Here is a 26,797-nt window from a genome sequence, read left to right as displayed (position 1 = left end):
ATGATTTGCGACAGCTGTCGCGGTGTTTACGGCAGCGTTTCTAAGGAGACGCCAGTAGGTAATCCTTTATCACTACGCGGTTGGCGCGAGGACCCTTAGGGGTGTATTGTGTGCGCGAGACAGAATGGGTGGAAGGTAGACGGTATGTTAACAAGCTAATGTCACCAAATAACATTTAAGAAAAATATAGATTTTTAAAATTCGTTACGATATAAGACTTAATTCTAGCGTCATTTTGAATATCAGGATACTGTGTTTAGCTGTAAGCTGTGTTCTCCATGTACGCGGTAACCTGCAGTTAGCAGTCTGGCTAGCTAAACAACAACAACAACAACAACGCGAACTTTGTGTTTTGTCGTCTGTACAGTATACAGGCACACGTCATATTGTATAGGTTTAATGTATATTTCTTTGGTATTATCTTTAGCCATTGGCTTTCGTCTTAAATTGAGCTAACAACTGCGGAAGTGTTTAACGCTTGCTAATATTAACACCGTTATCGAGCAGGGACTGTGAGTGTGCTAGCCTTTAACAAGCAAAATAAACCTCAAACAAAAATGCACGTCTGAACGTTGCATCGTCTAATTAATTAATTAAGTTCCATGGGTAATAAACACGACCCCCTCCTGGCTCTGGTTAGTAGCAGGTATTGTGGTTAATATGTTTCCTTTATAACAAAAAAAAAGCTTTGTGTTGGTGTTCTCAAGGCAAGCATGAGAGAGACGAGCTGTGAAACATCAGTGAGATGTTCGGGAAGGTGGTATGATGGAAGGTTCGGAAAAGGAAAGGGAAACGTGTAATGGAACGTCCTTCCCATGGCTCGCTCGTACAGACAACAGGTTTTGGAAACTCGCCGACTGCTTTTCTTCTCTCCAGCAAACTGCCCCGGCTGCACACCACCAGGTGAGCTGATAACGAGTCATTTCCATCAGGGGGTCATTGTCCACTTCTTGTCTGTTTGTTTTGCACAGTCTTTGTTATATAATCTAATCATCAGTTCCACAGGATTGTTAACTTTCGATTCTGATCACACAGGTGAGTTCCCTCTAACAGGAGCTCAGACAGTAGTTCCACCAGTTTATATTAATGCATACAGTTGCTGCCTACTCAGGGATTTCAATAAAGGATGATGCCAAATGATCAGATTTTTACTTGGCATGCCTGGAGAGAATCTCCAGTTTGAGCCCTGTAAGGGGTAATATTGTACCTGCAGGTGCTTGGCATGATGGTTGAGAATGTATCCTGGTCATTGTGAGATTGGGTTTTTTCCTAAACAATTCCTGAATTTGAGCGCCTTGATGGCATAGTGGTTAGCCTGGTCACCTTCCACCTCGGGTTCGATTCCAGCCGCAGTGTGCATAGGGTTTGCATGTTCTCCTGGTGCTTGGTGGGTTTCCTCCGGGTACTCTGGTTCCCACCCACAGTCCGAAGACATGCAGATTAGGCTAACTTTCATTCCCAAATTGCCTGTAGAGTGTGAGTAAGTATGTGTGTGTTCTGGATTACATTGTCCAGCGTCTACCCTGCTTTATCCCCCAGGTCTCCTGGGATAGACTCCAGGCTCTCCGACTCGATACGGGAATAAGCTGTATGATGAGTGACTGAGGGAATTCCTGAATTTGTACTTCATTTTTACATTTTTATTCATTCAAGATGTAAAAAGAGACCCCTTAATACTGTTATAAGAATTTATTTGGTACCGAATGTCATTCTACAATGGGTTTATGTACCATTTTGAATAATAATAAATATCTGAAATTGTCATTAATAAAGATTTTGTTAGTTTATCTGCTTGTCTCTGTCTTCTACACATTTTTTCCCCTTGAGCATTCCATAAACTGTGTATATCTTTTTAATTTCAAGAGACAGAGAAAATAAAGAAATGTTGGTAAACATAATCATATTGATATAGATTGAAAAAAACGTATTAAAAATGCCTGACATGTTCTGTTTTTGTACCAATAAAAGCGATAAAATAAGGAGACTGTTCGTTAATAGCACTCGCCATTCTTATACAATTTTTTGTGAGAAAGGAACAATGGGCAGGAAAATACTTTTTTTCAATTTATCATCAATCATCTACCAGTTAATGGGTGACATTTAAGTTGGAAGTGTGAAGATGATTTGGAAAGACTTGTTTTTGGCTTTCCTTCATGGTAAAGATAGGACTGACTGTTGAAACTCCTGGTATGTTGCTTTATGATCCATTTGTATTATTATTATTTTTTTCAATCCCTAGAACAATTTCATGGAAGTCCGTAAGCCTGTGTTGGAACTGAAAGATGTCCCTCCACCTCCACTACACAGTGCCTCTCAGCAGCCTCTTGCTCTGGCCCCCAAGCCTGTGCCTCCTCCCTGCCAACTCCCTTCAGACCCTCAACTCCCCCAGCAGCCCCTCTCTCAGCTGCAGCCTGGTAGCCCTAAAGTAAGCTTGTGTTCCCGCTGTGAATGCAGCCTGCACGTCCAACAGCACTCGGGCTCCTTTGAAGCCAGGGCCCACAGTTTAGGTGACGGTTTCGGTGGTGGCTGTAGCATTAGCAGCAGCGTTAATCCTAGCACTGGTGGTGGTGGTCGTCCTGCACTTTTTTCCCCTACACAGCTGCAGACCCCGCAGAGTTTTGGGTTCCGGGTGGCCTCAGTAGCCACGTCTCAGCCCATGGCAGCTCACACACACCCGTCCTGCTGCGGGCATCTTCACACTTTTTCTCCTGTCTCAGCGGGTCGCCTGCAGTCAAATCACGGGCCCTGTGTGGCCTTACCCGGGTGCTGCCGCTGTAGCGAGGAGCATCGGGTGGAACAGCACTACCATTCACACAGTGACACACAATCCTCTACTCACCTCTGCACTAACCCTTTGTACCTCGAGCACAACACCGTCTGTCAGCAGGGAGCACACTACTGCCATCAGTGTTTAAGAAAGGTTGGTTTTTCGCCGGCAGCACAGCTTTACACTTTTTAAAGGGGTTGTTGAGTTTAGTCGAGTACTTCAGGAGTTTTAGGGCTGTAATTGTGTAGTAAGTTCTCACTCAAAGTGTTTCCAAAGTGTTTTTCAGTTCATCTGATGCTTAAATAATTTACAGCACTAGCAACCCAAAAGTAATAAATGCTTTATCGTTTATTAAACTGTGTTGCTATAGTTTTCACTACTTACATTGTGTTTTTTTTTTTTTTTTTTTTAGGAGGGGGAAATTTTTTTTTAATTTATGAAACTTCCCAGACCTATAGGGGGAAAATTTAATGCAACAAAGAAAAGTTTATTTAATAACTTTAAGCAGCAGTGTGTTTTTATGATCCATTGCTCTTGGCTTTGTATCCCAACACAGATTTGCAAACATGTATTAGTGCAGACATAAAAATAAGACCTTAGGTGTATTGTGTTATTTTAAAACATCAGCTCAAGAATCTGTAGACACCGATTGGGCATTTTACTTTCTAATAATTATTAAATTATTGTATTTTCAACATTAATGTTGGTTAGACTGATTATTATGACCTACACTATATTGACAAAAGTTTTTGTCCAAACCTGCAATGACACTGTATATGAATACATATACTTTAATATGGAGTTGCAGTCATTTGCAGCTATAACAGCGTCCACAAGGAGTGTTTCTGTAGCAATTTGTGCCGATTTATTCTGTAGAACATTTATGAGATCAGACACTGATGTTGGATGAGGAGTCTGGCTGGCAATCTTCATTCTAGTTCATCCCAAAGGTGCTCGATTGGGTTTAGGTCAGGTCTCTGTGCAGGCCAGTTAAGTTTTTTTTCCACACCAAACTCATCAAACCATGTCTTTATAGTCCTTGGGTCATGTTGGAATAGAAATAGGGCCTTCCCCAAACTATTGCCACAAAGTTGGAAGCATAGCATTGTCCAAGATGTCTGGTATGCTGAAGCATTAAGATTATCCCCATCACCTGAATTCAATAATTAACAGGTTTGGCCAAATACTTTTGTCCATATTGTTTACCTGTTACATAAAACTATTGAATAGGTTTTTTTTAAAGAATAACAGATGAGCTAATGAAGATATTCTTGATGTAATTGCGTTGATCAGTAAATCAAAGTTAAACGGTTGTTGCCTACCAGGTTGTTGTATTTGTTTGATATAAGGTTGATGTTTATGAGTTACCTGTTCAGCCCACACAGGGTTTGGGTGCTGCTGACTCTGAGAAGGTTTGGCCGAACATCCCCCCTCCTCAGCCCTGCCCTTCTACTGTACCTATCTGTAACGGCTGTAGAGTTCCTGGAACACCCAACGATGGCATTCTGCACCCCACCAGCATTGGAAAAATTAACCAGAAATATGGTCAGTGCATGGATTTACTATGCTGTAACCCTTAAGACCTAACACTTGATATGTGGACGTGTTGGCTACATGAGCAACATTTTAAACCTAATTATGGAAGTACACTTTCGACACACTAAATAAATAAAAGCGTTATAGTAGTTTATGGCTTCAAATTGAATGGACTTGGTTTTCTATTAACATTATTTGAAATGTATTAGAAGGTTCTGGTGCACTGGATGTGGTTTTGATGTGCAGCAGCTTTAATCAGAAATGTCTGTATTAGGGTCAACTGAAGGTGGTGGGCAAGAGTCCTTGCCCCCAGTGGGTGTGTTTTGGGACATAGAGAACTGTGCTGTGCCCAGCGGACGTTCAGCTGCCACTGTAGTTCAAAGACTCCGTGAGCGTTTCTTCCAGGGACACCGCGAGGCCGAGTTCATCTGCGTGTGTGACATCAGCAAAGAGAACAAGGCTGTCATTCAGGAGCTTAACAACTGCCAGGTAAACAGGGACATGCATAGCATATTTATTTATTACCTCCTATCCACCTTATTATTAACATGGCTATTAGACTTTGCAAGCTACTGACACCTTTAGGATATCTCAACAACCAGCTAATCTCAGTATTGTTTAGCTTGGTAATGTTGTTCTCATGACAGGATGCCATCTTGAAGTTTTCACTAGCACACCAGTGTGCAAACTTTTGAAAGAAATTCTCCCCTTTATGTCTTCTATTGCATACACACAATTTAATCCCAAACTGAAGAGCTTCTTTATTTTAGAGAGGTGGCCAAAGATCCTGTGGTGTTGCACATCAATGTTCAGATTAAACTGGAAATCTTGTATAAAAGCCTTTAAATAAAAATGAGGTGAACACATCAGGATACGTGTATGGATTATTAAAATTTTTTTCTTTCTTTTTTTTTTTCTTTTTTTTTTTTTTACAGAAAAGTCCTTGGGATTGAGTTAAAATGTATTATACTATTTTTCCCCCTTCCTCCCTGTCTAACCTTCTAACAGGTCACTGTTGCTCACATAAATGCCACAGCCAAAAATGCTGCTGATGACAAACTCCGACAGAGTCTCAGACGCTTTGCTGAAACGCACACCGCTCCTGCCACAGTCATCGTAGTTTCTTGTAAGTGTTTAACATAAACTACATTAAAACCCTAGATTGCAAGTAATTTGGTCTGTGAATGTTTTGCAAGACAAGCATCGGTTTAACGACAACACGATATAACATTTCCGAGAAAATCCCCAACAGAAGGCATCCATAATAGGAGCTTTTTTTTTTTTACTATTAACTTCATAAAAATGTTGAAAGCTAAGTCTGTACATAAGTAATTATTAACCCAGTTAACCGTTTGTGATGCTGTTCCAGCACGAAAATAGCTATTCAGGTATTCATCATATCATTTTAAATTAAATATGACACAGGAAAGCTGTTTTTGATAGTATTTTTGAGACCAACAACATTACAATACAATGATGGATTTAATTAAATTAACTCTGTAAGCTTCTGTGCTTTGATATCTATTTCACTTCTACCCTTCTCGGTGTGTAGCTGATGTGAACTTTGCCAGTGAGCTGAGTGACCTTCGACATCGCCACGGCTTCCAGGTTATTCTGGTGCACAAGACTCAAGCATCACCTGCTCTCCTGCAGCATGCACACCTTCACGTCCTGTTTGAGGACTTGGTCTCTGAATTGCCTCCCAGGATGCTAATCAAATCACAGGTATTTTTATTTTCATCCTATAATCCTGGGGCAAGAATATTTAGTCGGCTGAACACCATTCGTAAAAGTCTCTTAAGAAGACACTTAATTTTATTTTATTCAGTGGCCAGATATTACCTATAAGCTACACTATGCTTGTATTTTATGAACTCTAGAATACTCTGGCCCTTGTTAAACCTATGGCCCTCTGTACAGAAGTGCAGCCTTGCCCCAAGCTACAGCCATGACGTGCTACTCCTGACAATATATTGGATTAATTACAGGCTGTAGGTTGTGTTTAATTATTTGCATTTTTTTTTTTTTTTTTTTGTAATTCAAATTTGGAGTAGATGAAGGAAATTGTATTTAAAAAAAAATCCTTATAAATCTCAAAACCAGTAACTACCTCAGTGAAACAGTCTGAGAAAACCTAGAGTGCCCCCTTTTTCTTTGCTCCCCCAGCCCTGTCTCAACCTTCTCTTTGTGCACAACCTCCCCACGCACCGTGACACCAAGTCTGTCAGTAGCAGGCTTCAGCGCCTGTCCAATAACTGCGGTGGGAAAGTGCTGGGCGTGTCCGGCGGCACCGCTGTGCTCCGATTTGCCAGTGCAGAGGCAGCTGAGCGCGCCCGTAAGCGCATGGAGAACGAGGACGTCCTGGGAAACCGCATCACTCTGTCATTTTCCCCCGATGGGCTACAGGAGGAGGAGGCGGCGGAGCCGTCTCGGCCTGCTGCCTCTTCCTCCTTTTCTAGCGGCCTGTTCCTCCCAGTGGAGAAGCTGCGGTCACCACGTCGCCCCAGGCGGGCGTCGCGAGCCTCACAAAATGGCAGGGATGCTGGGGTAAATGTTCCAGAAAGACCTTACAGCCCTAGGAAAGTGGGGCATGCTTCTTCCTGCAGCCCAGTGTTGAAGTCCCTTTCCCAGGTCAGAGGTGTAACCGTGCCATCTGCCTCCATTCTCCCTTCATCCTTCAGCTGTTAAGATGCTCACACCATGCCTGCTTTTCAGCTTTAAAGTAAAATTCTGAGTCCACTTATTCAAGATTGTCCAACAAACCCTAAAAAATAAGAAATTTCTTAAAATTTGGCCTGTTAGTTCTGTTTAACAGGAGGAAGAATGTGAAGCACCAACAATTAGCTTGCAAATGATCAGGAATTTTGTTTGTTGGAGAATGTTGACAGTGTGCCAGGTTTTTACCCATTCTGTGCTTACCCGCATTTGCTCATAACCCTAATCCTACCTGTCTACCTACAGCTGCTAGATGACCCTTCTCTCGCTGCTGTTGCCTTGCTTTAAAACCCATCATATGAAGGAATGATTCATGTTCATGTAACAGATCATGGACTAAGCAGTAGCTTTGCATGAGATCAGATTTTCTTTTATCATTTTATTCTTTCCATCTTTTCTGCTCCTCTTTAATTTTCAGTCCTGCTGTGTAGCTCCATCCATTTTGCCTGGAATATTATTGCAGGAAATTCTGACTCTAATTAAACTGATTGCTCACTGCCTTAACCTTAGAATAATTTATATTGTTTTGTAATTTAGAACAAAATTTTTTTCCCCCCTTATTTAGACATAGCAAATTACAAAAAAATGATTGGAGTTTGACTTTCCTGCAACAGGGATGAAATATGGGAATTACCGTTATTCCTTCATCTCATTCCTTAATCACAGTTATATTGGCGATTTGTGAGAGGTTCATGTACTACTTTACTTTAACTCAGGACTTGAGTGGTATGGAGTCTAAGGCCAGGACAGGTTTCCCTCTGGAGAAAGTCCGTGCTGCATCTGCGTCTCCTCAGAGCAATGGCCTGTCTTCTCAGCTGCAGCCTGCTAAACCAGCCTTCCCTGCAGAGCTCCTGCAACGGGGCCGCAGGTACTGCTCCTACCTACCCCCTTTCTCTTATGTTAAAAATGGTACGTTTGACTTGACTCTGTATTGGAAAGTCTGTTTTACTGTGAAAGCTGCACCATGTGTTTAGCAGCACCAGCCCTCATCCTGAATTTGTAATAAAACTGTTGTTGTGTGGATTTAGGCGTAAGCTTTCAGAAAAATTAAATATTGCAAAGTCAGTATGTTAAAAAACAAAAACAAAAAAAACCATATATTTCCTTCTGGTTTGGATTGCGATGTAAGCGGCAGGTTTTGTGTGCGTAGGAGAGAGTCGTGCAGCCTGCGCACTACTACAGATTCTCCAGCAGAGTCATTTCAGGTGAGCACACCATCAGCTTTCAGCAAACTCAACCTGCACACTTCCTTCAGCCCGCTGATGTTCTCGCAGGGATCTTGGTCCTCAAGGTGTGTGTCTTTTAGCAAACCATGCATAGTATTAACTCCATTGTCCAGATCCTTCCTCACATCCAGTTACTCATCTCTTTCAGGAGTGCATCTCCGTGTCTGTCCAACCGTTCATCCCCGCTGAGTGTTCCCTCTCGTAGCCCGTGTCCCGACTCTCAGACCGAGCCTTTCTCAGACGGTGCAGATATCCAAGTAGCCAATCTCGATTACAGGATGTCCAGGAAAGAGTTGCAGCAGATCCTGCTCGACACCTTCGCCAAGCATGGCAGGGTGAGAGAACATCCAAATCCTTCTGTCCAACCATAATATCAAAATGCAACTTGAGTTAAAACCCTCACATAATCATTCTGTTTATTGCCGTCTATTTCCCATCCCGCGTTTCAGGTGAAATCTGTTGAGCTCAGTCCTCACACAGACTACCAGCTCAAAGCTAAGGTACAGATGGGTTCTCTGCAGCAGGCTATCGGAGCCGTCAGCATCCTTCACCGCTACAAGATTGGCAATAAGCGCATCCATGTCTCCCTCATTACCGGTGCAAATAACAAATCCCTTACCTGCCTCAGGTACTGACCTCTGACATGCTGCAAGCATTAATCATTACAGTTACAGGGTTGTGTCCTCTGCTTATATTTGCAGTAATAATGCAGACATTTTTTATTTTAATATATAGGTTTAATAGTTTTTATTGAAGTTATTCTTTATTTCTTTTTTAGCTCCGAGATTATCAGTATTCTTCAGGATTCTCCAGCAAACTGTCTTCCACTGTCTAAATTCACTGAAATTTATGAGAAAAAGTAAGTCACATTATACAGACCATGCGTATGAACACTTCTTTTTTTTTTTCCTTTATTTTTCTTTACAAATAGTCTCTACATATAGACTTTCCTAAGATTTAATTTCCTCAGATATCAACGAAGCACAGTTCTCCTTTCTGTTCAATCACAGAAGTAGCTCGTGTATTTTACTAAGAATACACACTGCAGTGCACCAGATACCAATATTTACAATAATAAACACTATTTTCAGTGTGTAAGTGAAATGTATAAAATGTTTAAAGTGTCTACAGTGGGAAAACCGCTCCGAGACAAAATGGTGTCCGGGATTTCCCTCACGATTTAAAGGCGCAGAGACATTTTACTGTGAGATTAATTTCCTTAGGTGCGATTAAGTATTTTGGCCACATGTTGGCAGTGTTGGGAAAGATTTAGTCAAGTGGATTGGTATGGTTTACATTGTTCCGTGGAACCTTGGATTACAAGCATAATTCGTTCAGGAACCGGGCTTGTATTCCAAAAAATCCATAAATCAAAGCGAATTCCCGCCCCCCCCCCCCACGAAGTAATGGAAACTTAAATTATTTGTTCCACAGTCCAAAAAAATAAATGCATAAAAATAATTAACACAAAATATAAAGTAAAAATAAAACAAATTAAACTGCACTTGTCTTTTAAAAAAAGTAAAAATAAATCACAACGGAGAAAATTGTTTATGCGCGCAGGCGCTGTGTATGTGTGTGAAGCTAAAGTAAGAGGAGAGGAGGAATCAGCCCTGTCCCCGGTCCCCCTTCTTATCTTACACAGTAAACCTTTCTCTTCTTTTATTGAGTTTCACAGTTTTCTTGTTGAAACAAGAAGCGCATGCGTGATACATGATACTCGGTACTCGTAAACCAAGACTTGTTTGTTTTTCAAGTCAAACTTTATTGAAAATCTTTGCTTGTCTTGCGGAACACTCGCAAACCGTGTTACTCGCAACCCGAGGTTCCACTGTATATTTGTCTCAAAAGCGTGTAAGACTAACTTTGCCAGATTTAAGAACAAATCCGACTTGCGAGTGGTGACCCTGGAATGAAACTCATTCGGAAGTCAGGGACTACCTGTGTTTATTATTTTTTTGTGAGGTGTTGGTATTTAAAGTCTGGATGTAATGGTACTAGAATGTCAAATGCCCATTTTCAGTTTGTCAATTCCTTTAAGTCTTGTGTTTTTTTGTTTTTTTCCCACTTCAAATTATTTAAAACTTTAAAAATCTTTATTCTAAAGAATAATTTAATGGATCTGATATAGAAAAATGTGACCGCAATTATTGTCACCTTTTGTTAAGCATGGTTCAAAGGCTTATTCAGTTTATTTGTCTGAGGTTAATTAAGCATTGGAAATATGAACAAGTTCTAACCATTCATTGTCAACATTGTTTATTTTATCATCAAGTATAATTTCTCTAAACAATTAGAACAGTATGTTTTAAAATTTCTATTTTACAAAATCATATGTAATCATAACAGGAGAGTTTTCTCAGGAGATCACAAGGCTAGATGTATGTAAACATTGATATCAAACATTGATATCATTCTTTCCAGACTGCATCATTAATCATATAGTTGCTTTGAATTATGATTTGGCTTTCTAGATTTGACCATATTTACTGACATTTCTTTTGGTGAGTTTAACTTTAAGTAATAGGCGTTCAATTAAGTTTACTCATTCCTGGTCTGGATGTGCTAACCTGCAGATTTGGCCGTAAACTTGTGGTGAGCGATCTCTACAGATTGCCAGAGGTAGTGGCTGTTCGTGAACAGAGTGGAGGGCGCTTGGTTTGTCTTCTGTCTAGCAGCCTAGCTAGGCATAGTCCCCTGGGCTCCTCCCAGTCTCATGATGGCTCCTCCACCAGTGGCAGTCCAGTGGTCTTTGAGGAGCTCGAGTATCACGAGCCTGTCTGCAAACGTCACTACACAGAGCAAGATTTCAGGTAAGACCATAAACACAGGATTATATTAACTGTTTGCTGCATGGATAGTCTTTATAAAAAATTTTTTGGGAAAACTGCCTTCCCTCTTAATCTATCCTGTTTTTCTTGTACCCGTGTGTAGTGAGGCAGATTATGACCCTGACACATATAAGATCCCGTTTGTTGTGGTGTCTCTGAAAGCCTTATCTGCACACGTGCACAGTCTGCTGCAGTCGCATGAGGGTACTATCCCCTTGCTGAGGTAATACGACTGCCCTCATTCACATGCAAGCAACAGGTGCAAAGTCGGGTGTTTTTATTGCTGAGGGATTTTTCCGAGTGTAAATATCATGACTAATTTTACATCTCAGTTTCCCAGAATGTTATGCGTCAGAGTTCAGTCCGTTGACGGTGGCTGAAGAAGGAAAGCTGGAGGGTAGTGTTCCGCTGGAGCACCTTATTACCTGTATACCAGGTATCACCATTGTAACTGCACAGAATGGCTATAAGGTCATCAAATGGATCCACAACAAACCCCCACCACCCAATGCAGGTACGCAGCTCTATAAATAAAGAGGTTTTGTCTGTACATTGGTCGGAGCTCGCTTTTTCAATGGTATCTTTACGTTTCATAAAATGGAGGACCCCCCCTGATAAAAAGTCTGTTTGTTAGTATGTCTGTGCAGCGGATTTTGTCACAGCATGACTCACAACTGGCTAAACAGAATTTAATGATGCTTTTTCAGTCCTTTGGTATTAGTCTGAAGTTAAATTTGAGCCATAAATAAAATCAATATGTCGAGTAGAAGGGGCATTATTCAGTGTTTTTTCCCCTTGATGTGGCCATGGTTATACACATCAAGGCCAATTAAGGCGATAGTTTACCTTGTATACACAGATTGGAACTACTGTAATGCACCTACAAGCCTATATAAAAGAGGTTTTCAATTCAAGGCTCTTTCAATTATATTTTTACATTTCATATATTGGAGGAATAAAGACAATCAGACATGTCCATGGGCTTCAACCTGAAATAACATTACTGATTACATTAAGCTAATCAGCTTAATTTTATCTTTAACCTTTTCACAATTTTTACAAACTCTTTACTATTGCTAGATCTTTAAAACTAATTAGGTCATTCTCATACTGAGTTGCAGTAAACTCACGTTTACTGCATTATTACTGAGTCAGAACTTTAACCAAGGTCTCTGTGCCCTTTTAGGTAATCTGCTCTTTGACGTAATAGTTATAAATGGTAAAAGTTACACTGCTGGTGCTTTGTGAGAGTGATTGCTTGTGATTGCAGACGCATCCTATAACTTTATATTAGCTTTATATTACAACTTATTTTACCATTCTAAGTTTCACTCAATAACTAACATTTTTCCCCTTTGAAAATTAATGGCACCAAATATCTGATGGCTTATTTATGGTCAATGAGCATGAAAGCCGACCTTGTATATTGGAGAACATTTAAATGTCCCCTCAAAAATAAGAAGGAAAACACTTTTTCCTCCCTTAATTTCACACAATCACCAACACTGCCAGTTTCAGCTGAAAACACTTTTATGCGTTGTTTAAATATGCATATTTCTCCAGACGTTTCTGAACCGCTTGAAAAGTGTTCCAGTAGTCTACTGAACATGAACTTCAGTTTAAATACATCAAAGGAACCGAGACCATGTAAAGTCCAAGTTATTCACTAGCTATTTATCACATGTGAAGCCCAGTTTCAAGCACTATTTCTTTTTAGGATTATCGTTAAACTTTATTCGGCTAAATGCAAAGAATACAAAAATTCTGGGTACGTTGGTCTGTCATGCAGTAAAGCTAGCATTTGACGCGTCAGTATGTTAAACAAGTCAAGTCAAATTTATTTTTAAAGCACATTTTAACACAGCTTAGTTGACCAAAGTGCTGTACAATTCTAACATGGCTGCAGAAACAGACAATAAAAACGCACAATATTAAAAAAAGTTAAATGAAATCCAAATATTCAACAACAAAAGTCTACCCTCATTGTATAAAATAAGCAGTACAATAATAAGTAATATATATAAAAAAGAATAATAAATTATGTTGCAGAAGTAAAAAAAACAATCAACTTCATCCCTAGGAACACGTCTCCGATTATTCTTTTAAAAAAACAATGACATGACACATATTTTGTTTTCCTCTTTCTCTTTTCTGTTGACTTGAATTGCACAGACCCCTGGCTGCAGCGCTGTAAGAGCCCAGTAGGAAATCCACAGTTGATCCAATTCAGTCGAGAAATTGTAGATCTGATGAAAAACCAGCCCTCCTGCTTGATGCCTATAACTAAATTCATCCCTGCCTACCACCATCACTTTGCCAAGCAGTGCCGGGTCTCTGATTATGGCTACACCAAACTGCTGGAGCTGCTGGAAGCTGTACCACATGTACTACAGGTTAGAGTTTTGCAGTGCTGTAGTGTGTTTTGGGACGTTTATGAAAGTAACAAGTAATCCAGAAGAATCCAAGTAAAATTGTTATGAAATATGGTATCACATCATTTATTTGTTTATTTATTTATTTTTTTTTTATTCCTGGACTACATTTTTTAATTGAGCCAATTATGCATAACTGTTGGAAACACCTGGTGCATGAAATGGCAGCAACTGTAGCCTAATGGAAAGTAGACAAAATTTATTTTAGGTATATGCCAAAATAAAAATGTCTGCAACGTTAATGTGTCGTAAACAACCAAGTAGTGTATGGAATATGTTGTGGACATAAGCGTGTGTTTGCCTGGACTGTAATTGTTGTCTTTTGCACTGCAGATCCTGGGCCTGGGCTCTAAAAGGTTGCTGACCCTCACACACAGGGCGCAGGTGAAGCGTTTCACTCAAGACCTGCTCAAACTGCTCAAGTTTCAGGCGAGCAAGCAGGTCATCGTCAGGGACTTCATGCAGGCCTACCACTGGTCAGTTATCTGCAGTAATCTTTAATCTGTATTCTGTCCCAGACAGAAGCAGTTAAATTGCACATTATGATGCATGAGTGCTTTTTTTATATTGGTCTGATAATGCACTATAATTAAGGTAATTGCTTCCACTTTATAATTTATTGTATTTAGGCAAGATTTATTTATTTATTTTTCTTGATCATTGTTAGGCTTGCAACACCTGTTCCAATCAGTTGTAAAAGGGCTTGTTGTTTTTTTCAGGGAGGGATCGTAGATTAATTAATAAGAAACCTCGGATTGCGAGTAATGCGGTTTGCGAGTGTTTCGCAAGAAGATTTTTAATAAATTTTGACTTGAAAAATGAGCAAGTCTTGGCTTACGAGTATCATGTATCATGCATGCACTACTTGTTTTGACACCAAGTGCTACGTGATCACAACTGAGCCAACAGTTTTCCTCTTTTTTTTTTCTGCGGAATTGTGGGTAATTATCTCCCCAGCTGGGTCTTAGTGCGCGCGTCTCACTAGTATAAACAACATCCGTTGTGAACCAGCATGGTGCCTAATTATGCGCGCACACATAACGACACACACACAGCGTCTGCACACACAAACGGTAACACTTATCTGTCAGGATTCGTTTTTACTTTAGGTAAAGTGCAGGTTAATTTGTTTTATTTTTACTTTATATTTTGTATTAATTATGTTTATGTATTTATTTTTTGGGGCTGTGGAACAAATAATTTGAGTTTTGATTTATTTCTTATGAGAAAATTTAATTTGGTGGATGAGTGTTTTGGAATACAAGCCCACTTCCAGAACGAATTATGCTCATAAGCCAAGGTTCTACTGTAACTAATTAGTTTGTCCGCCTGTTAAAAATGCTGTGTTTTGTCTGTTGTGACAGGTGTTTCTCCAGAGACTGGCGAGTGGTTGACTACGGGCTGTGTGACTTGGTGGATCTGCTGAGTGAGATTCCTGACACGACTATCACCATCACACAGCAGGATTCAGAGACTGTAATATCTGTGCCTAAGAGAGGTCAGTGAATTATAAAGATCATGTTTTAATAATATCGTACAGTAAAATATTGGATTGCGAGTAACTTGGTTTTGCAACACGTGGGAAATTTTTTAAATAAATTTTAACTCGATAAATGAGTGAGGTCTTGCACTACGAGCAGTACATATGCGCCTTGTCTTCTGAGCGAGCATCACATGATCAGAACTGAGCCAGGGGTGGTTCTCTCTCTCACGCTGCAGGTTTGTGGGTAATTGTTTCCCATGCTCGGTCTCTGGGCATGCGCCTAATTTGTATAGTTACCATTCCATTGTGACCGTGTGTGTGTAAAGCATTGTTTTGTGTCCAAGTGTAGTGACTGTTCTTTAAGTAACTAAGGTCCTGTCCACACGGAGACGCGTTTCGCTGTATACGTATACATTTTTTATCGTATTGGCGTTTCGTCCACACGGATCCGGCGTTTTAGGAGACTAAAACCGCTATTTCTTGAAACCGGGTCCCAAAGTGGATAAATCTGAAAACGACACCCTTGCAGTTTTGTGTGTACAGCCAATCCGTATATTTTGTGAAACGATGATGTCATCACATCACGTGTCGGCTGCGTCACACGTAACAGCAACAACAATAATGGTGGACTACATGATTGTGTTCGTGTTGCTACAAAGCCTACTAGCTTTATTACAGCAAAATCTATTGCTTCTATGCAACTGTTAGGAGCAACAAGCGATAATGGACAACACCATCTTGGTTCGTATACAGCGCGAAGGTTATGCGCATGCTCAGAGTCTTTTTCTCCATGTATAGTGTGTCTCTATGGCAGAATTACAGCGCCCCATACTGGTCTAACATATATATATATATATACTACACCGTTTTCAGTGGTTTCGTGTGTACGCAGATATTTCTTGAGACGACGCAGTGTTTTACGGAAAAAAAATTATCGGATAGGGAACGCACCGGCTTCGTGTGGACTACATCTAAAAGCGACCTCCGTGAAGAAAGAGGTTAAAAAGGCTGTAGCAGTGCAGGAGATGAATCTGTTTAACAACGATGCAACGTCACATTTCCATGAAACTCTTAAAAGGAGGCAAAGGCAAGTGTCATTAGAGAGGTTCCTTGTTAGTCACACAAAAAGAAAAAGATTCCAGTTTAGCCAACAGCAGTGATATATTTACTTTATATTTTGTATTAATATTTTTTTATTATTTTTGGGTTGTGGAATGAATCATGAGTTTCTATTTTTCAGTCATTTTTTTAATATAGGGAAATTTTGCTTTGATATACAAGTGCTTTGGATTAGAAGCATCCCTCCCGAATGAATTATGCTCGCAATCCAAGGTTTAACTGTACAAGCAACCTTTAAAAACAAAAAACAAAAAAAAAAAACGTGTAATAATTGCATTTTAGGCTAAATCCTAACTATTTCCGTGTTGTGTTTTTTTAGAGCGGACTGCAGACGAGATCGAGCGCACCAGACAGTTCGGGAAGGAGGTGGTAGATCTGCTGCGGCACCAACCGCACTTCCGCATGCCCTTCAGCAAGTTCATCCCCACTTATCACCACCACTTCGGGCGCCAGTGTAAGCTCACCTACTATGGTTTCTCCAAGCTCGTGGAGCTGTTCGAAGCCATTCCTGATGTCCTTCAGGTGAGTGCTGATCAACCTGCCATCACCACTTGACATCTCATTTCTACATCCACAAGTCACGTTATACTACAATGATGCTCACAATGATGTTGTTTATTATATAAATTATTTTTGCCTGGCTAAATTTCATATACAACATTGTCAATGCAGTTTTAAAAGGTATTTGTACCTCATAAATCATTTCACAGATCAAAGCGAAGAAAAAATTTGGAAACGCTGAAGCTCTGTGATATTATTATTATTATTATTTTTTTAACTATATATTTTAAAAAAATACAAAATAAATGTGAATTGCTGATGGGTGAAAAAGAGGTATAACATTGTGTTTTAAACCTGCATACCTGGTGGTTATCTCTTCAGCCTCTGATCTCTGCAGGTGCTAGAATGTGGCGAGGAGAAGGTACTGGCTCTCACTGAGGTTGAGCGTGTAAAGGCTCTGGCAGCTCAGCTGGTGAAGCTCTTGCGTGCTCAGAAAGACTCCACCCTACCTGTTACCCAGCTGCTAGCTGAGTACAGCAAGACCTTCGGTTACGGACTTCGCCTGCAGGATTACGATGCCAGTACGCTGCCTGCCCTTCTCACCAAACTCTGTCATGTGGTCAAGGTGAGCGACTATCCAGCAGGTGATATTAAGAAGCCTGTAGGAACAATTAGGGAGGGAGGGGTCGTGTATTAATTTTTAGACTAACCGATAACTTGATCTTCCAATAATATTTAAGGTTGCCCGCAGACAGGTACTGTAGTTTCAAGAAAATGGTGTGCTTTAAACAGATTCTTCACTTTTCCTTTCTGCTCATATGGCCTTTTTTTATTTTTTATTATTATTATTTTTTTTATATTTATTTTTATTTCCCAATGAAGGTGGTGGATGGAGCTGAAGAAAAAGAAGTCCAGCTTATCAACAGAAAATCACTACGTACTCTTACATCACAGTTGTTGTCTATAATGATGTCACTTCCCGATGAGCACAACTGGCTGGGAGTGGAGGCACTGCAGAAACAGTACGAGTCAGTGTATGATCAGCAGCTCAACCCCTGCGAATACGGCTTCGTCTCCCTCACTGAGCTGCTTAAGAGCCTGCCCTACCTGGTGGAGGTGTGCGAGAGAGAACCTGCTATTTAAACAAGCTGTTAAAACCATTAAGAAGTGCTCCGTTTGTGTGCTTGTAGTAATGATTCTTAAGTAACAAAAATTATCATTCTTTTATTAAATCGTTCTCTGTATAGTTGTTCGAGGAGGAGGAGGAGGAGGAGGGTAATAAAACCAAAGAGCAAGTACGGTTAACTCGGCTGTACCAGTTCGCTCGAAAAGTCCGAGCCCTCCTGCACACCTACCACTATAACCAGATCTTCCTGACTGAGTTTTGGGGTGCCTTTAGCAAGTACACAGGCCAAGAGTTCCAGCCTCGTGACTATGGATACAGCAGTCTGGACGAACTCCTGACTGCCATACCGCAGGTCAGTTTTTAAATTCGCATAGGAGAAGTGAAGCCTGCTATTTAACTCGAATTTTATACAAATAAATTTTACGTTTGTTATATTACATATTATGTTACACTTATATTCCATATTACAAATATTACATTTCTTACAAATAAAGGCATGTTTCTCTTTCTGCACATTGTATTGTTGTATAGTGTGTAGTGATATGACCCAGCAACGGGAAGGTTGCGGAAGATTGATTATAAAGGCGCGCAGGAAAACAAAACCTTGAAAAAAAAAAAAAAAAAAGATAGACGACTCCGGAAAATCGCAGACATGCTGATTCACTAATATATATGCGCAGGACCGCAGTGTTCTGCGAAGTATGGTAGGTCATTTGCAGGCGGGATTTTTACCGTACAAATTACAGACATGGCCGATTCATTCACACAGGATTAAGATCCCAGACAATCCCAGCAATTATTACAAATCACACAAGATTCCCAGATAATACTAATTTCGTGTGAATAGGGCATAAGACATGACACAAACTCTAGGTGCAACATTAGGAAAGGAAGGAAATTGGTGGTTCCTGATTCCTGTCTTTTTCCGTTCAAAATGCTTAATTAAAAAAATTTATATTTATTTTTTCTTTTTATTTATTTTTTTTTTTTTTTGACAAGGCAGCTGCATTACATCTTGTAATGCTAACTGGGAGCTTGGTAGCTAGTACATCTGCATACAAAGATGACTTGATGGAAGGTTATGATTGCTTTGTGCTTTTTTTTTTTTTTTTTTTTTTTCCATATCATGACCGAAGCACTCCATGTAGCACTGTTTCATATTTAAAAAGTGCTCTCTGTTCAACCTAATGGCTACGCAGCCGTCTTCTAAAACCATGGAAGCAGCATTTATTGATTGAGAATCTTTTCCACCGCCCACTCCCTTTTTTTTTTTTTTTTTTTTTTTTTAATATTTATTTTTTATTGTGGGTGGTACATGAAGCCACCATTGTATTTGGTTGATAAAACGGTGTAGCAGTGGTTCCTGACGCTGGTCCTGAGGTACCCCCTGCTATGCACATTTTGGTGTTTTTCCTGCTCTATCACACTCTTTTTAATTCAGAAAAGGCTGTTAATTTGATCAGTTTAATCACCGCTGCTTGGATCTGAGAAAACACCAATGTCTTCCACTGATCTCTGGGTTGGTCTTAATTGTTTATATTTTACCTTAGTTATTTCTATTTATCATTACTTTCCTTTTTCTACAGGTCGTCTGGATCAAAGGCCATGGTCACAAGAAGATAATAGTCCTGAGGAATGATATGAAAGGTGAGAGAACATAGTATAAAGGTCGTACTAACCCGTTTGTAACGCAGGTTAAAATTTTGTTAAGCTTGCCCAGGCAGTAATTGATGCATTGATTACTGACGATTCCCTGACTGTAGAAATATCTAACAAGCCAAGCTTAAAAAAAGAATAAAAAATTAGAAGACAAAAAAAAAAAAGTCTAAGCCACATACTTGTACACGATTAATATTATTTTCTAAAATAGTAACTATATTAGTAATAATAGTAAATTCACGCCTGCTTTTAGTTGTGAAAGCTTCCCAGTCAACGGATACTTCCAGCCCGCTTCAGTTGTTCTTCTGCTGGAGTCGTGTTTGTTTACCTAAACTTAAGTATCGAGCGTGTTGGTGCTATATCTGCTTTTGATTAATGTGCATGCGTCATCAGCTCGCAGCAGCCCCGCCAACACGGAGAGCCCTCAACCTGAGGAGGCCCGAGAGAGCCAGAGCCCTGACAGCACAAACAGCCCAGGTAAACACAAACATGTGTTCATATTAGTAAATTGTACGTGTGTGCAGCATCATGTTCGGAATCTTGCAAATGATGTACATTATTAAATGATGTATAAATAAAATACAGTTGGATTGAAAAGTAATAAATCTTCATATCCAATTCGTAGCAGGTTCCTATATTCACCATAGTAGTATTTTATTAGTACTATTTTAATAGTACATCACCTCCCATTCTCGGTTCTTATAGTGGCATGTGGGAGTATGGCAGTCGAGGCTTTGAAGATTGTTTTTTTGCTTGTTGACTAATCCCAACAGTGCAAGATTTAACAGCTAAGATAAGAAAGTGGTTGGAATGGACATTTCAAAAGTGTCTTTTGTCCTCAGGTGGCAGTACTGGTGAAGCGGAACTGCTGTGTCTAAGCTCCGGTTCTCCCGTGGACCTGCTGTGCGGGCCAGTTCCCTCCTGCCTGCCTTCGCCTCAGCTACATCCTGACCCGGTTCTACTCCAGCACAGAGACCTCATCCGATTTGAGGAGCACTCTCACAGCCAGCCCACGGGCGGCACCGGAGAGGATCAGGCCGTCCACGACCGTCAGCCTCAAACAGCTCTGACGCCGACTGAATGCTGCTTATCTTCAAATGAAGAGAGTAATATGGAGAAAACATCAGTGTGCAGCGTAGGTGAAGATGCCATCGACGATGTCGAAAAGGATGCAGAATGTCCGAGTGGAAATGCTAGATCTAATAATACTCCCAAGCCCTCGGAACCTCCCAATCTTAAACCCTTGGCCACAGAAAGCCCCAACAAAAGAGCCTTCCGGAATAAGATAAAACTTGCAGCTAATTTTTCCTTCTCTTCAGCGCCCTTAGTCTAATGTTACTTGTTAATCAGATCGAGCTCCCAAATTCCATAGTGTTTTATTTTATTACGTTTTTTTTTGACCGCTCTGGTAAAAATAAATAAAATGAGATGCTTAAGCGGCCAGCGAAATAAATCCACGCAACTCTACAGAGCTGCGGCTGTGAGGGATTTGATCTGACTAAAGGTAGCCTGAAGGGGACATCCCTCCCTGTGCTTCTAATTCTTCTTCTGCTTCTGTCTCTCAAAACGTTCAACGCACTTGCTCGTAATTTAGTTTTTTACAGTTTTGTTTAGTTAGTTGGTGTAAATCCTGAGTATTTCAATATTCTGAGTTTTACGTTCTGCTGAAAAATCGCGTCTTCTAGGATACGTTTACGAAACATGAGTTTATATGAAACGAAAACACACCTTCAAGTTAGCTGTAACCAAGGCAACCCTGTGCTGTTTTTGGGTATCATGGTTTTCACCAAATTGATTTCCTGGTCAGGTTTGAAATCCTCTGACTGACCCTGCTCTTCCTGCACACGATATTGTAACAAATGCAAAGGAGACGTCATCTCCTATTTATGCACAGGATGTTTTTTAAATAATATTAAGTTATTGAATGAGGGAGTTAAATATATAAAATATAAGAATCTTTAAAATGATGTAAAGTCCTTATGTATTTGTAGGATTTCTGCAACTGTGTCCTTCAGAAATCTTTAGAGATTAATGTCTAAAGGTTTTTTTTTTTCCTTTTCCCCAGATACGGGTTTAGAGTAAATTTCTGGTCCATGATTTAGTGCACATGTTGATGTTGGAGTATTGGCATTCTGTTCAAGATATTAAGAGTGCAGTTCTCTTCAGTAGAGATTAGGAGATGAGCAGGTGTCACTTTGGATGTTTGAGCTAGGTCCAGGGCACGCATGCAGGATCAAGTCAAGGTCGTGTCAGAGCTCTTTGCTAACTTGAAACGCGCAATTCGGCAGCTGATGTCGACAACGAAAGATTAGTTGGTGCGTGCAAAACTCTGTGGTTCTACCGGCAGAGTTCAAGCAGAAGCTCTATTTTAGTTTTAGCGGTGTACGCAGCTCGCGCTCTGTTTTGTTTCAATTGTTTTGTGTGAAATTTTATATGCACATGGTGCATAGATAATTTCCTGTTTAATGTGGCGATCTAGCAGCTGTAGAGTTTTAATCTGTTTGCTTCCTGCTTTTCAAAAAGGTTCATGATGGCAAGAGCCAAGGTTGTTTTCTTTAACCTTGATCAGTTTCTTTGGATCTGTTAACAGTCTGCACTTATTCTTCGTGCAAGACTTTAGCATGTGACATTTAGAGATGGGTTTTAAATGCACCGGAGTCAAGGATGGTACGCGCTCAGAGTGGAAAAACACTGTGGTATCAGGGGGACACACACAGGCCCTCTGATTTATTTCTTTTTCTTTTTCTGTGGACGAAGCTGGGGCTTTTTACAATGGCTTGTATCAGCCTTGGCACCATCAGAGATGAAGAGCGAGAAAGCTGGTAGGGCGTTCCCTCCTACACTCACTTAGTGTGTTGTTGTTTTTTTTTTTTGACTTTTTTTTTTTTTTTTGGTCTTGTTTAGTGGGTTTCTTGGGACCGAAGACTTATCCTGCATCTGTTTGTGCTGTCTGGGTTATCCCAGGACAAAAAAAACAAAACTAAAAATCCCAGCCTGAACATCTGACAAGCTACTCTTCTGATCTGTTTTTGTGCAGCAAGAATCATGTTTTGGCAGCATCTTCCTCTAAAATAGCTTTCTGTTTTTATTGTGAATGTATGTGATTCGTTGACCAATTTCTTGGGCTCTGGCCTTGAACCTGATGGTCATGAAAATGGCTGCTCATTTCATTTAACAAGGTCTTGCTGTGAGTTTAATGCAGTCTATTCCAGTTTTAGTCAAGTGTAAAGCTCATGTTCCTAATTTCGTGACTCGCCACCACGGAGTGGCTGCATTATGTCCCGAATGATTTACTTTCATCCCATATTAAAAGAGCTGATTTATTATTTTTTAAAATAAAGATTATCAAAGGCCTGATATTTGTTTCATGTAGAGTACCTTAGAGCTGAGTCACACCGGTCGTAACGAGTACGCTTTTAGTTTGCTGTTTAGTTGGGGGAGATTGTTTGGTTACAGCTAACTTGGAGGACAAATCTTTGAACATCTTATTTGTTGCGCCACAATGAGAAGCCAAACTTGTTTGCCTATGCACTTTTGCATAGTTTTGATTTATTAAATACCATTCTACCCAGGGTGTGATGTTAATAACGTTCAAACGTTCATGGCAGTTACAACCATTTAGTTGAGCAACGTCTCTTTTCCAGCATGGAATGTTTTTTTTTTTTTTGGTTTGTGATTAGGGGTCACCTGTGTGTTTCCAAAATGACCTTGAGCAAGTGCAGTTAGAACAAAGGTTCATGCTGGACTGATCCTGATTCTATCCTAATGTATCTAACCAGTATTGTGAATGATCTTGTTAGAAAGCCAACAAGTAATTACTAATTTGGGAGACACTCTTGGGTATAAAATGATGCACAGGCTCAAGATGACTGTACAGTAGTTCTCTTCACCAGAGGCACAATGTCATCATGTTCACCTAAAATTCTGTGCCCCATTTTGTTTCTTGCTAATTGCACTTGAGTTGCATGTTTTTTCTTTAATATTGTGATTTCTTCCTCTGCTCACTGTCACTTACCCCCCACCCCCCCCCCCCCCCCCCCATCATCATCATCATCGCATTTCACTTCTTTGTGAAGTTCCCGAAATATTTCTGTTTAATAAATTTCACAAGCATCAGTTTCGACTCGTGACGTTTTAACTTGAAGGTATGGAAAATCCCCACCTTTTTTTTTTTCTTTTCTTTTAAATGTATAACTCTTACACTTCTATGCAACTCCATACAAGCATAAAGATCAAACAAACCTCAATCGTGTTAGGTAATCTACAAGCAGTATATAGATGCATCAAATCAAAAATTCTTTATTGTACTTATAAGTAGAGACTAATTTTATTCCCCATAGCTAGCTTGTTTAGAGGTATTTTTTTAGGATTTGTTAGATATTTAGGGAATATATCACTTTAGGGGGGGGCTGTTACAGGAAAATGATCAGTAATAAGGTGGTGTGATGTAAACTTACTGTTTCTCCATTATGTGGATTATGTTCCATTAACGTCATGTCCTGAAATGTATTTCTGTTCTGACACAGCTTGAGTTGTTTCAAAACAGCAAAAAGCCAAAAATATGAACAGTTTCGCCAAACAGCTCTTTGGTTTGTGATCTGATTATACAGTGTTTACGTTACCTTCAGTCATGTCATAGCATGTTTTAATCGGAGTAAATGCACATAGTTAAAATTAGGTTAGACATTTATTCTAGTAGCATTTATACTGAATCCAAACGTAACAAGACTCTTATAACAATATGCTGAAAGATGCTTTTATTGGAACACATATTTACAAATAACGTTGAAGTGTTTATATTTATTGACGGTTTACATAAAGACTTTCGTAACAAACCACTGTGGATCTCAGGACCGCCCCCCACCAAATGATGCTCCTGAAATTCACAGGCTCATATTTTTGTGATGGAAAAAGCTCACAAACACTCGCTCTGGTGTAGGATGTGTACAGCAACAACATAAAGAACATGCATGCAAGAAAATGAAGTTTTTCTGTTCTCGAGCAAAAAGAATGAGATGAAACCTGATCTGGTTGTTGCTTGTGATTTTGTAAAGGATCACAGCAAAGATTGCATGAGAAAAGCGAACCTAATGTAATCGTTTTTCCTTTCAACGATACCATTTCATAACAGTTTCTTCTGATGTGTTTTAAACCGTGCTAAAAGCACTTTAGCTGATCCTTGACCAGTACAGCTCTCTCCCTGCATGTGAACCATGATTTAATTTATTTTAGCAAGATATTTGGTATTTAGGACGCTCAAACCCTCTTTATCGCTTGGTACTAGGGCTTTGTCAGAAAGGACTGAATCGTGCTTAGGTTGCCATATGATGTACCCCTTTACAGCCTAGGTTAATTATATATGCACATAATCTTTCCCATATTTATAACCCTGCAACCTTTTCTTCAGCCAAAGATGATGATAAAGTACCCTTAGTAGTAATTGTAGTAATATGAGAAGAATTAAGGAAAATAATTCGGACCACGGCTCAAAAACCATAATACAATCTGAACTGTGAGTTTCGAATGCTGAACTGCGTAGGAGGAATGTGAAGTAATCTAGATCTTTGAGTGGAAATGCATATGTGATGATTTAATTAACGTTTAACATAACATCCTGTCTCAGAACCAGTATAGTGCCTGTAGTGCTCTTTTAGGCAAACATTAGCACAAATCTTTGAACTGGGGCAGCTGATAAACTGTTGGACTAAATTACAGCATCAATAAGGATTACCTATTGAACATTCTCTCTTCTCTCTCTCTCTCCTTTTGATCATCATCATGAATTGCATCCAGATTGCTGTTGGTGTCTGAGCTGTTTTATTTCCAACACACAGAATATTTTATGTACATGTGTATATCTTTTACTGTAAATAATGGAGTAAGATTTTGTGAAAAGATTTTTTAAATCTAATTTTAAATACTTGCATAAAGAGAGAGCTTTCCCAACTGTACAACCTCCTCACCCTGTACAAATGTGGACAAAGTAAAAAAAAAAAAAAAATCAAGGTTTCCACTGAAAAAACAACCATGAGGGTTTTTTTTTACAAGTTTTACTACGAGATACAATATTTGTTAATTATAACTTTATATGGTCGAATCCAACATTAATCTAGAACGCAGCACAAATGTTTTGTGATTGGAAAATGATTGGCGAGACAATGGCTACGTGTAGTGCCCCCGGGTTTTTTAGCTTAATTCTGATCATCTTATGTAATTGCCAGGAAAACCGTTTTACCTCTACTGAACATTGATTCATGGTTGTTTTTTCCAACAGCAATCCTAAAGCTCAGGTCTGTTCTCTTGTGGTGACCCTGCATATAACTTGTTGCCATAGCAATGAAGAGCTCTGATGCTGAAGATTGTGTAACTCCGTTCCAGTCCATCAGCTCTTTATAGATGAAATAGAGCAGATAACTTTGTGATATGAAAGGGCGGTATCCAGGTCTGCGTCTGTGACGCACAAACACTAATGAACGCGACATATTGATACGGAAGTGGATTCTAGAATTCTCTAATAAGGCATAACAGAACACATCAAAGCTTCAGATCCATACTGATTCTAAGATTTTCTTAAACTCTATAAAATAAAATAAATAAAATAAAAAAAAACTCAATCTCAGCAGGGCTTCAGAAGAGAATTTTTTAGTGCTAACTTCCGTTATCATTCAACTGGAGGAATTCTAGAACTACAGTTTGTGGTTGTGCAAATGGAAACTGTTCTGAATGTAGTTCTAGAACCAGAACCTATTCTAGTAAACTGCTTCTTGCAATTTTCGAGCTGTTCTCAGAACCGCTGTTTGAACATGCCATTAGATTCTCAAACCAGTTAAAGAACACAAGATCTCCACATACAAACCATCTAGACCTTGTGTGACTGGGGCATTTCATAACGTTTCACCCAAGACAGATTTTCAAAATTAAAGCCAGGATACATCATCAGGTTTATGTGCAGCATTAAAAAAGGGAGTAATTTATCAGACAAGTCTAAAATGAATGATGGCACCACATCAGCTGTGCAAATTTAAACATAAAAATCTACAGCGACCTGATTAGCCCCAATAAAATCATGTCTTCCTGAAACGTACTAAGTGTAGGGTGAAGAGGTTTTACATGATGACACACTGTGTAGCTCCACAGCAGTCCTTTATGATGGCTACGCTGCTCTTGGTAATGGATGGTTTGTTTGGTGGAGGTTCTGGAGTTGGCTTTTTCACTTTTGGAGGACCTGAAAAAGGTACAAGGAAAATGATTATTATCTATTTAATTTCTTTGATTTAATTATTGTGCAAGGGTAGGCATACACTCAAGGTTGCATATACTGTATGGAGCAAAAGTTTGCAGATGCCTGAAGGTAACACTGCAGGCCATGATGATTTCTTTTTTTTTTATTGAACAATTATCA

The 26,797-nt window shown here is 39.7% G+C and overlaps 2 protein-coding genes across 5 annotated transcripts in view; one reads left to right on the top strand and one right to left on the bottom strand.

The window, feature by feature from the left end:
* The first annotated feature begins 49 nt into the window (after positions 1-49).
* LOC128527188 (meiosis regulator and mRNA stability factor 1) lies at positions 50-23,511 on the top strand. Of its 3 annotated transcripts, XR_008360848.1 has the most exons (27): positions 50-142; positions 708-903; positions 2,240-2,920; positions 4,144-4,312; positions 4,578-4,792; positions 5,312-5,429; positions 5,856-6,028; positions 6,470-6,934; positions 7,735-7,886; positions 8,169-8,309; positions 8,393-8,579; positions 8,694-8,872; positions 9,023-9,103; positions 10,821-11,057; positions 11,179-11,298; positions 11,408-11,589; positions 13,248-13,468; positions 13,841-13,983; positions 14,872-15,005; positions 16,429-16,631; positions 17,008-17,235; positions 17,493-17,726; positions 17,858-18,088; positions 19,323-19,383; positions 19,789-19,872; positions 20,238-21,706; positions 21,757-23,511. XR_008360848.1 is itself a non-coding variant. In XM_053499539.1 (26 exons), the coding sequence occupies exons 2-26, from the start codon at positions 763-765 to the stop codon at positions 20,726-20,728; spliced, it is 5,271 nt and encodes a 1,756-aa protein (XP_053355514.1). In that variant the 5' UTR covers positions 50-142; positions 708-762; the 3' UTR covers positions 20,729-23,511. The 3 variants fall into 3 exon arrangements, 2 of the variants coding, with proteins under 2 accessions (XP_053355514.1, XP_053355515.1); XM_053499539.1 differs by having other exon boundaries at positions 20,238-23,511; XM_053499540.1 differs by lacking the exon at positions 6,470-6,934 and having other exon boundaries at positions 20,238-23,511.
* Positions 23,423-26,797, bottom strand: part of bmerb1 (bMERB domain containing 1) — a 30,859-nt gene continuing 27,484 nt past the window's right edge. For both annotated transcript variants that reach the window (XM_053499566.1, XM_053499562.1), the window contains exon 6: positions 23,423-26,620. In XM_053499566.1, coding sequence (XP_053355541.1) covers positions 26,502-26,620 — 119 coding nt within the window. In that variant the 3' untranslated portion in view covers positions 23,423-26,501. The remainder of the gene's footprint in view (positions 26,621-26,797) is intronic.

The sequence above is a fragment of the Clarias gariepinus genome, chromosome 6, assembly GCF_024256425.1.
Source record: "Clarias gariepinus isolate MV-2021 ecotype Netherlands chromosome 6, CGAR_prim_01v2, whole genome shotgun sequence".
In the NCBI taxonomy this organism is placed as follows: domain Eukaryota; kingdom Metazoa; phylum Chordata; class Actinopteri; order Siluriformes; family Clariidae; genus Clarias; species Clarias gariepinus.
This window is presented reverse-complemented; position numbering and strand designations above follow the sequence as displayed.

Coding starts and splice junctions, on each gene's coding strand:
- LOC128527188 (XM_053499539.1), top strand. CDS start 763: ATGATGGAAGGTTCGGAAAAGGAAAGGGAAACGTGTAATGGAACGTCC. Junction 9,104..10,820: donor ACTGAAATTTATGAGAAAAA/GTAAGTCACATT, acceptor GCTAACCTGCAG/ATTTGGCCGTAAACTTGTGG. Junction 16,632..17,007: donor CCATTCCTGATGTCCTTCAG/GTGAGTGCTGAT, acceptor TGATCTCTGCAG/GTGCTAGAATGTGGCGAGGA.